The following is an 11,050-nucleotide window of genomic DNA, read 5'->3' on the forward strand; positions in this document are numbered from 1 at the left end:
ATGACCATGACAACTCCAACAAAGGAAAACATTCAGTGCAGAAAGGGGGCTGTGCCACCATGCCCCCCTTGGACTCGGTCTTCATTTTTTTTTTTTTTTCTTTTTCTGAAGACTAGAGATAAGAGGACACTGTTTGCTACCTAGGTTTGTGTGTAGATTGGAGTGCTTAGAACATGTTTCAAATTCAGACAAAACATGAACTCTGGGGCTTACTTTGTTTTTTTGTTTTTTTGGCAACATGTTTTTCCTAGTTTCTCATCACCACAATCTCACATACTTTACCTTATCTACTTTAAAAAAAAAATATATATATATATATATATATATATATATATAACTCAGAAGTTAGCAGCTTGCCTGCTCTTTCAGGGGACCTGATTAAATTTCTAGCACCCACATGCCAGCTCACAGCTATCTATAACTCCAGTTTCAAGGAATTTAATGCCTTCCTTGTGTTAACACAAATGTACATACAGGTAAAACACTACACATAAATAGATCTTTAAAATAAAAAAAAATTTAAAGAAAAAAAATAAGGAGGAAATCTCTGGCTATAAAGCATAAGCTCTTAGAATCTTTCTGGACGGGGCATTATGCGGCTTTTTTCAGTGGTGATGAAGTTCTGTTTTCTCATGGAAGGTGACTGCAGGGGCTGGAGAGTTGCCTCAGTGCTTGGGAGGACTTGCTCTTTGTAAAGGACCCAGTTTGATTCTCAGCGTTCACATGGAGGATCACCCCCTCTGGACACCAGGACACACGTGTGGTGCACAGACATACTCGCGGACAAAACACTTCATACACACAAAAGAATTAAATCTTTTCAAAAACTTTTTAAATGACTTGAGGGCTGAGAATGCAGCCTGTGATAGAGTGCCTGCCTGTTATGTGTGAGGCTCTGTTTCATTTCCCGAAGTAGGAAAAAATGAGTGGGCATAGCAAGGGTAATCACGAGTGAACACGCAAGCAAGTTCTGGAGTCTCCTGGCCACTGCCCTGGAGACCTATACATGCGCACACCTTGCTCACCCACTCACGCCCTCCACAGTTGCTGGCACCAACTGAAATTTTTACAGAATTTATGATGGTTATGTAAGGTGAAATTTAGTTAACCACTAAAGTAAAAAGTAGAAACCTTCTAAATGAGGTAGATAGAAAGTAGTATTTTTCTTAATATGCAGGTTGGCCTGAGTGGAGGGTTGGAAGGCCTCCAATAGGTGCTTGCCAGATTATTTTTTTTTTTTTAATTTAGGGAAAGCAAGACCAGTTTTACTGGTCCAACCAGTGCTCAGAAGAAAAGAGAACTGGCCCATGGTGCTGCTAGGGAAAAACAAGGGAGACCAGTGACCAGCAGAGGCCCTGCTGGAGGAGCAGGAGGGGCAGGCACCAGCCACTAGCTTCTTACCTGTCCAAGCCTTCTTGTGGTAGTTCTGAACCTAGGGATACCCTGAAGCTGAGGGAGCTTCAGAGAACAGAGGGTTTACCCCTGTGTAAATGCAGTTGGCTTCAACGCCTATTTCTTTTTTCTTTCTCTGGCCATCATACTGCCCAATGAGGAATGTAGGAATACAGAAGCTCCTAAGATAGAGGAGTGGCTTTTCCTTAGCAGAAGAGCACTGTGATGCCACAGAGGTGACTGAACGTTCGAGGGTGTTGTTCCAGGGCTTGCCAGAACTCCTCACTGCCGGGATGTTCTGGTGAGGCGGGAGTTTGCCACAGCATCAAGGGCACACATGGTGACCAGTCACTGCTTCAGTACATTCTCAGATTCTGTTCTGGGTGCAGCCTCCCCCTTCTTTGCCAAGGGATCTTACCCTGTCTGCAAAGCTCTATGCTGTAATGTGAGTGCCTTCCCTCCTTCTGCCTCCCTTCCTCTCTCCCTCCCTTTTCATTTATCTAGTGTGGGTGCCTGTGTGTGCCCACACACATGTCCACATATGGGCGTGCACTATTGCACAAAAGTGGAACCAGAAGACAAAATAGGGGACCATGTTTATTCCGGGGATTGGACTCAGGTTGCCAGGCTCTGCAGCAAGTTACCCACTCTGCCATCTTGCCGGCCCAGCGTGCTTTCCTGAAGGAGGTGGGACATGTGGGTGCATGTTGAGGCCAGAGGTTAGCAGCAGGTGTCTTCCTAACTTTTCTGACTTTAATTATGATTTGCTTTTTTTATTTCTATATGTATGTATGTTTTGCCTCTGTGTACATGCATGTGTGTGCCCAGCACATGCATACCTGGTGCCCTTGGTTGTCAGAATATAGTATCAGATACTCTGAAACTAGAGTTACTGAGGTTGTGGGCCTCTAGGTAGGTGCTAGGTTCTGGAAAAACAACAAGTGCCCTTAGCTGCTGAGCCATCTCTTCAGCCCTCTCTTCCTTTTTTTTGAAATGGGGCTCTCTCGTTGAACCTGGAGCTCACAGATTTGGCTAGGCTAGCTGGCTAGATGAATTATCCTGTCTCTACCTTTTCGGTGCTAGGATTAGAGGCATGTGCCATTATGTTGGGGTTTGGGTTTTGTTCATTTCTTGTTTGGTTTGATTTGGGTTTTTTGTTTGTTTGTTTGTTTGTTTGATTTGTTTTGGCTTTTTTCAAGACAGGGTTTCTCTGTGTAGAAACTGTCCTGGAACTTACTCTATAGACCAGGCTGGCCTTGAACTTAGAGATTCTGCCTGCCTCTGCCTCCCAAGTGCTGGAATTAGACGTGTGCCACCACTGCCTGGCCATGCTTAGTTCTTATATAGGTGCTGGAAATATGAACTCAGGAACTCATGCCTGAGAGGCAGGCACTTCACACACTGAGTCATCTCTCTAGCCCACATCAGCTTTCTTTAAAGGATGGCAGCCTGGCTTCCCTAAAAGCAGGAAAGCTTTGACCGTCAGCTGCTATAGTCATCCTGGTTGGAGCCAGTGACCTGGGCAGACAAGTACAATGTTCCTGTCTTCCACTGACAGAGACTTTATAGTTGGGGTGGAAGTACTCTTCCCTTCTCAGGCTAGGTAACTCAGATCCTGCCTGAAGAGTTGGCCCAGCACTAAGTTAGGCTCTGGCTAGAGCTATTGTTAGGTGCTAAAGCAGTAACCAGAGCCTGGCTGCTGTGGCTGTGTCTGTCCTAATGTTCCTTCCACTAGAGAAGAGCTAGAAGGAGGCAGCTGCTCATCTGGCTGCTGTTGACCAGCCTGGCCAGATTAACTACTAATGGGTACCCAGGAGCGGCAGGGAGGCTAGAAGAGAGGGCACTGCATGGAGAAACTGGGGACAGCTCTTGTCACTATAAAACATCTCAGTCTTTTCCTTTATTTAATTTCTTTACCCCCTCTGGTTATCCTCATTGCAGCCAAACTTGTCAAAACATTGGATTACACCTCATAGTCCAGGGCTATTGGGATATGATGTTGCTGATAGGAGACACTTTGTGCTTAAGATCTCCTCTCTGGAGAGTAGGACACCCCATCAGTACTATGAAAGGAGTCCGAGATACCAGACTCTGGTGCCCCTTCCTTGTCCTGTCCGCCAACACGTTGGACCAGCAGCAGGTCTGTTCTACTAGAGATGGTGTAGCCCAGGCACTCATCGGTGCCTGAGCTACGCCTTTTGCTAGTTTGCCTTTTGCCTTTCATCCTCCTTACTGATGTGCCACAAGGGGAAAAGTAGATGTGTAGCCCTGCTCTTAGCCAGCTCTGAGCTGCACCTCAGCCTTCCCTCCCAAGTATGTGCCACAGAGAGTTCTGGGGCCCCTTGCTGAGTGCCTTGCCAGAGCACTCCATGGGGCACCTAAGCCCTGGGATGTCAGAGGCATCAGTGCTGATCCTCCGTTTGCCCTGTTCATTGTCACCTGGGGACCCCATACACTTCACAGAAATGGAAAACTTAGCCTCTCTGTGAGATGGATGGTGTTTTTAAGCCTCAGAGAAATTGCTTGTGTCCTGGACCTTTAAAGGAAACAAGGTAGCAAGACTGAAGGAACTCAAGCTTGAGAGTCGTGGCCACTTAGCTGCAGAGTTTTCTATCTGCCAGGGTCTGCAGGAGTCTCTGAGAGTTCTCTAAAGTTGTTGGTCTGTAGCTGGCTCAGAAAATCAAGGTCCCTCTTCTTCTTCTCCTCTTCTTCCTCCTCCTCCTCCTCTTCTTCTTTCTTTTTCTTCCTTCTTCTTTCTTCTTTTTCCTTCTTCTTTCCTCTTCTTCTTTCACTTTTCTTTTCCCCACAGGCAGTAACATTGGTTGGCTTTGCTTGTGGCATCAAGAAAGGTGCAAGCAGCTCTAAAGAAGTACCAAGAAAAGAACAAAACCCAAAGGCAAAGGCTCCTGTCTTCTTGTCATCCAGCTTTTGCTGAGCCCCCTCCTCAGAGGCCCTGGGCATGTCAAGGAGCACTTGAGTCTGTCTACATTACCTCCATGTGTACTGGGTCCAGGGACCTTCGCTTTGTGCCACAGAGTCCCTGTCACAGGAGTGTGGAAATCTCACAGAAGTGCTTGATAGTCAAGCCTCTGCTTCAGCTATTTCTGACATCTGGTGGTTGTTCACTCGCAGCCCTGGTGGTTGAAACAGGAAGGTGTAGACAGATCTCTTGAGGAGCTGTGCCCTCTGCTCTCTCGGGTCTGGGTTAGGTGCAGTCACTACTGGGTTCCCCATGCTGTCAGACTCTTAAGCCTCTCTTTTTTTTTTTTTATTTTCATGTGTGTGGGGGTCAAAGGACAACTTGCAGCAGTTGATTCTCTCCTTTTACCATACGGGTCCTGGAGACCAAACTCAAGTCTTTAGGCTTGTGACAGACACCTTTATGCACTAAGCCATCTTGCCAACCCAGATTCCAAGCCTCTTATTCCTTTGGGCCACCTTAGAACCTCCAGATGGCCTTTCGCAGCCTCAATCCCAATGTTTTGTGCTCCCTGCTCTGTGTCAGTCTAACAGGGCAGCTACAAGGCTCAGTTCTTCATGCCATGCTGAGACACCCAGGCTGGCTGGTAAGGTAAATACAATTGCTTTGTGAAGAGGCCACAAAAAGTGTGTATTTAATCAACAGGTGTTCAATTCTGGGTCTGCCAGTCCTTCACTGACCAGTGTTCAAGCTTCTATCCATGGATATTAAATGAATCACCCTTTTCTCCCTGGCCTGGTTTGACATGGAAAAAAAAACCAAAACAAACCCTATCTGCTCCCCTGCACCACATTGGTCACCTATAGGGCCACATGGGCTCTCTTAGAGAAGGTGCAGGTGGAAGAATGGAACAGACTGTCTGGAAAGCTGTTGGGGACACAGAGGAGTCTAATTCGCTTCTTGAGTTCACTGCTGTGTTACCTATTGGTAGGGGGAATCTGAAGGGAAACTACTTTGGAATCTGACAAAGAAACAAAGTTTATGAAAGGATATAGCCTGAAAGTCCATGTCAGGGGTGAGATGCCCCAGAGAATGGGGAAGAAATGGCCAAGGATGTTTCCAAGGATGATCTCTGGACTAAACAACTTTTCCTCCCATCTCTGGTGAGGGTTTTGTCCTCCAGTAGGTCACCATGAAAAGCATCAGGCATTGCTGTAAAGAGACACCATGACCACAGCAACTCCTGTAAAGGGAAACAGTTAATTGAGGATGACTTTCAGTTTCAGAGGCCATTTAATCCGTGGCAGGAAGCATGGTGGCACACAGGCAGATACGGTGCTGTGGGAGGTAGCCGAGAGTTCTATATCTGGATGATCAGGCAACTAGGAGAGAGAGAAAGAGACTTGGCCCCAAAGCCCACCTGTAGTGATGCACTTCCTCCAACAAGGCCACACCTCCTAATCTCTGTTGCACACTCCCTAATGACCAGACATTCAAGTCTGTGTGTTTATGGGGCCATTCCCATTCAAACCACCACGCCAGCGTGCTTGTTTGCTTGTCTGTTTGTTTGATTGTTCATTCATTCATTCATTGGTCTGGTTTTAGTTGTTTGTTTGTTTGTTTGTAGATAGGGTCTTACTTTATAGCCCTGACTGTCCTGGAACTCACTTTATAGACCAGGCTGGCCTCAGACTCAGAGATCTGCCTGCCTCTGCCTCTGCCTCTGCACCACAGCTCCGGGTTTCCAGTGCACTTCTTTATTGAGGATTTTAAGTATGAAAGCAGTATATGTTCAAGCTGTCAATATAATACAAAAGAACCTAAATTTACTTTGCTTCTAATCCTCCTTTCAGTCACTTTAAAGCTATATTTTTCCATATTTTTTTTAAATATTATTTATATGGTATTCTGCCTGCACACCAGAAGAGGGCACCAGATCTTGTTATAGATGGTTGTGAGCCACCATATGGTTGCTGGAAATTGAACTCAGGACCTTTGGAAGAACAGCCAGTGCTCTTAACCTCTGAGCCATCTCTCCAGCCCCCATATTTTTTCCTTACCTGCACGAACAGTTATATATGGTATCTACTGCTTTAAAGGGATGGGATTAGCCACTTTATTTTATTTATTTTCTCCAGGTTTCTGGTAGGAAAGTTTGAGTTGCCAGGCTCTTCTAGCCTATGAACAATCCATATTTTATGAATCCTTAATAGCTTTCTTTCCAACAAAATAAGCAGGACACAAAGAGACAGCAATAGGAAGAAAGGTCACTAGAACAAAGTACCCAAATCTTGGCACAACCTGACAAAGGCAAGACATGTGATGTTTCTGTGCTTCTCTTTCATCACTCACACATGACATTATGTACCTTGCTAGCTTATAAGATCTGCAGCTCAGAGAACAACACACACAGTATCTCATCATGTATTGTCCACACAACTCATGACTGATAGTGCTGGGAAGTGACCTGTTCTAAGCTCTCCTTCCTGAACAGCCATAACCTGCTCACTGGATGCTCTCTTGTGGCTGGTAATTCCATGTCACCTCTGCATCAGCAGGCCTGCCTCTGGCTTTTTTGAAGTTTAGTCTGAATTTTTCCTTTGATAGTCTCTCTATCCTACTGTCTGTATATGTTGTCCCACATCTGGCAGTCTCCATTGGTATTCACTGTGGAGTTACCTGATAGACTCTCTAACTTTGCCTTTTCCTGAGGAGTGTCTCAATGACATATGCATGCTATTGCCCTGACCTTGTGAGCTTGTGTGCTGTTGCTGCACAGAGTTGCTTCCAGAGGGAGTTCCCATACTCCACCTATAATGCCGAGATTCCACAGCACAGCACGAGAATCTGCTCCTGGGGACTTGGTTTTACCCCTAGCTATGGCTTTGTGAGTGTCTTTGCAACCTCTCTTAGCGGACTTCCTCAAGCTCCCAGGTGTCTGACATTATTTTCTTTGCTGGAATCTCATCCTTCCTGTCCCAGCCTATTCCTTTGGCTCATATTATTGTGAAGCTCTCCAAAGCCTTCCTTGCTGCAGAGTAAGCACTTTTTTCCATGCCCCTCATACCCAGGCTTCTAGGTCAGAAGGCTTGTTTAGTTCTCTGCATATTTCTCCCATTACTGTGTTCCCCTCACGCAAAGCATGGTGGTTTATTTAGGTCATGCAAGTCGCTCCTAGACCTGTGTTTGCTCTGTGCCTGCCACCCACCCACTGGTGATTAACCCTGCTGGTCTCCCTGTCTCTCTTGCAGATGATGTGCTGACTAAAGATGCGGGTGAGTGCGTGATCTGCCTGGAGGAGCTGCTTCAGGGGGACACGATAGCCAGGCTGCCATGCCTGTGCATCTATCACAAAAGGTACAGGGGCCTGGCAAGAACAGCTCTGCCAAATCCCACGTCCATGGGGTAGAGCCCCTTCACCAGTCATCCAGTCCTCTGGTTACAGGATGGCCCGTATATTCTTTGCTCTCTGATAGGAGTCAGGCATGACAGGAAGGCTCAGTTACTGCTAGGGCAGAGCAGAGGTGAACTGCTCAAGACTCTACTCTGTTTCGGCAAGTCAGATAATAGAAATCAGTGTGTAGACCTGGCTTAGGCATGTGTAAAATCTCACCTGGAGCTTGACTCCTCTTCCTTCTCTCTGAACCCTGTCCTGCAGAGAGGTGTCAAGGGTAGAAGTAGTGCCCTTACTGGTCTATGTGGCACCCTCCTCCCACAAGGGCCAGGAGGCAGGAAAAGCCACTACCTGCATGTACTGAGAGCTGCTATAATTAGCCAGGCCAAGATTCGTCCTCTGCCTTCAGCAGTATCCTTCGTCTTTTTTCTAACTGGAAAGAAGACACCTTGTCAAGGACAGAAGGACACCCTGTGTTCCTTGGGCCAGCACCTGCTCTCTGCTCCTCCAGCTTGCACAGGGGCTTTTCTAAGCCCAGCCCAGGACTGCTGGTCCTCAGTGTCACAGCTGTGCCTGTATGTGATTGGCCTTTGGGAGAACTGTGGCTCTGGTTTCCATCACAGATCCCTGCAACATTAACCAGAGGCAGGAAAGGAAACCCCTGGGAGACCTAAGCAAATTATCTATTTGGTTGTTCTCTTTGAAAGTGTCCTGATGTGCCAGGCATGGTGGCACACACCTTTAATCCCAGCACTTGAAAGGAAGAGGCAGGTGGATCTTTGTGAGTTCAAAGCCAGCCTGATATACAGAGTAAGTTCTAGGACAGCCAGGGCTACATGGAGAAACCCTATCTTTAAAAAAAAGAAAGAAAATGAGTTTTGTTTGTTCTTGGCTGCACAGAGTCCATTATAACCACTGTAGAATGAGGTCTTACTACCGCCTTCCCTCCTTCACCTCTCCAGTTTTTAGCTCCCCCTTCTACTGTTGTATCTAAGCTAGGTAGGCTTGGGACTCTGGAGCGCTCTCATCATCCCAGATCTGGCCACCCTCATCACTAGCTAGCCTCTTGTATCTGGCCCCACTCCCTGCCTCTCAAACCTTAGAGGCAGTTAAGCTTCTGCCCTTTGTAGTCCACCTGTTCTCACCTCCTTAGCGGTTGCTATTCTTGGCTCCCAACACTTGGGCTTCCGACCTTATAAGGCCACTCTTGTTCTTGTTTGTTTGTTTGTTTGTTTGTTTCAGAAATTTTCTTTTTTTTATTTATTTACATTTTATGTACATTGGTGTTTTGACTGCATGTATGTCTGTGTGAGGGTGTTGGATTCCCTGGAACAGGAATTACAGACAGTTGTAAGCTGCCATGTGGGTGCAGGGAATAGAACCTAGGTCCTCTGGAAGAGCAGTCAGTACTCTTAACCACTGAGCCATCTCCCCAGCCCCCACTCTTGTTCTTTCTGTAAGGCCAGATTCTACCAGAACCTGTACCTACTGCTCCTGTCTCCTGCTGAGCCAAGATCATTCTTTTCTTTCTGTCTGTCTTTCTTTCTATTTTTTATTTATTTTTATTAATTATTATATTTATTTATTATTTAATTTATTGAGGTAGTCTAACTATATAGCTTTGGCTGTCCTGGAGCTCACTGTGTAGCCTAGGCTGTCCTTGAATTTACAGAGACCCACCTATCTCTGCCTCTCGAATGCTGGGATTAAAAGGAGGACCTCCCCTATCAGTGGACTTGGGGAGGGGCATGCATGAAGAAGGGGGAGGAAGGGTGGGATCGGGAGGGGGGAGGGAGGGGCTTATGGGGGGATACAAAGTGAATAAAGTGTAATTAATAAATTTAAAAAAAGAGAAACTGAAAAAAAAAAAAAAAGTATGTATGTACCACCACCACCACCACCACACCGAGCTTATTTTTTGAATTTTTTTGTGCATGGGTTTTTTTGCTTACATGATATGTACATTACATGTGTGCCTGGTGCCCACTGAGACCAGAAGAGGTCATTGAATTCCCAGGACCTGGAGTTAGAGCTGTTTCTGAGCCACCATGTGGGTGTTAGGAACTGAACCTGGCTCTTCTAAAAGAACAGCTAGGGCTCTTAATTACTGAGCCCTCTCCCAAGCCCTCATGGTTATTATTTTATTAAAAAATATTTTTTATTAATTTTAAATTATGGGCATGTGTATATACATGCATCTGAGTGCAGGAGCCTACCAAGGCCAGAGATCCTGGAGCTGGATTCGTGGGGCGGGTATGAACCAAACTTGGGTCCTCTGGAAGAGCAGCATCACTGGCCCATCTCTCAAACTTGCCACCTGCCTGCCCAGCCACCCTCCGAATATCCTTTTTCTATTCTCCTCCTGCTTCAGGGGGTGGGACGCATAATCACTTTCCCTGGGGCCCTGCCTGAGAGTCCAGCTCCTTGAAAGGCACCCTGGCAGGAGCAGTGTTGTCAGTAGCTAATGTGTTTCCTTTTGATCCCCACTCCAGCTGCATAGACTCATGGTTTGAAGTGAACAGATCTTGTCCAGAACACCCTGCTGACTGACCCTGCTGGGCTTGCTTGCCGACTCCTCTCAAAGGTGAGCCCATACTAGGCAGGGGACTCTGGGTTTAGGGTCAAGTTTTGGGAGCTGGGGGAGAGGAGCTGGGTTGCCTGATACACACCCCACCAAGGAGAAAGCAGAAATGGAAAGACAGAAGCCATCTCCTCAGTGAGCAGTTCCCAGGAAGAGCAGGGATGTTCCTGGGGGTAGGGAGAGCAGAAGAGAGGGATAGTAACATACTCATGAAGAACTCCATGCAAAGGTAGAATCACTCCTTGGCAGAAAGGTCCCTGCAGATTGCATGGGCTGAAGCAGATGAGTCCCAGCCAGGCTCTGCAGCTGTCTCATCCTCCCTCACCTGAGACTCCATTTCTGGAAGGGAAGACTCACTAAATGAATGACCTGTGGAACGGACACTGTCCACTGCAAAGTGCTTGTCTAAGATCTTTTCATTGCTGGCCACTCACCCCCCTTCTAGGGGAATCTGAGGCTTCCAGGCCATACTCAGCCCAGCTGTCCATAGCACAGTGTCACAACAACAGCAGGCCAGCATGACAACTCCCTCCCACACATGCATATGCGTCTCTGGTGTAACTGTTGGATCTGACATCCGTTTCCTCCCAGGGTACCTTGTTTCACTGATGACACCCCTCCCCAACCCCCATTCTGTCACCCACCCTGCCTGTGCCTTCTGAGGGCTGTGGTGGCATTGTCTCCCCCACCCCCGGCAGACAGAACTTAAACCCCAGAAAAAACAATAGCCCATTTCTACTTCATCTCACATCCAAAGGTTTGG

At 46.9% G+C, this 11,050-nt stretch overlaps 1 protein-coding gene across 3 annotated transcripts in view; it reads left to right on the forward strand.

Annotated features, from left to right (window-relative positions):
* The window catches only part of Znrf1 (zinc and ring finger 1), a 99,785-nt gene that overhangs the window by 85,695 nt on the left and 3,040 nt on the right, over nt 1–11,050 (forward strand). For 2 of the 3 annotated variants that reach the window (XM_055620790.1, XM_055620791.1), the window contains exons 3-4: nt 7,564–7,669; nt 10,199–10,290. In XM_055620790.1, coding sequence (XP_055476765.1) covers nt 7,564–7,669; nt 10,199–10,256 — 164 coding nt within the window. In that variant the 3' untranslated portion in view covers nt 10,257–10,290. Of the gene's footprint in view, nt 1–7,563; nt 7,670–10,198; nt 10,291–10,536; nt 10,649–11,050 lie in introns of those variants that run through there. The other variant, XM_055620792.1, reaches the window with a different exon arrangement.

This window comes from Psammomys obesus, unplaced genomic scaffold (assembly GCF_907164565.1).
Source record: "Psammomys obesus unplaced genomic scaffold, mPsaObe1.curated_primary_1811, whole genome shotgun sequence".
Classification (NCBI taxonomy): domain Eukaryota; kingdom Metazoa; phylum Chordata; class Mammalia; order Rodentia; family Muridae; genus Psammomys; species Psammomys obesus.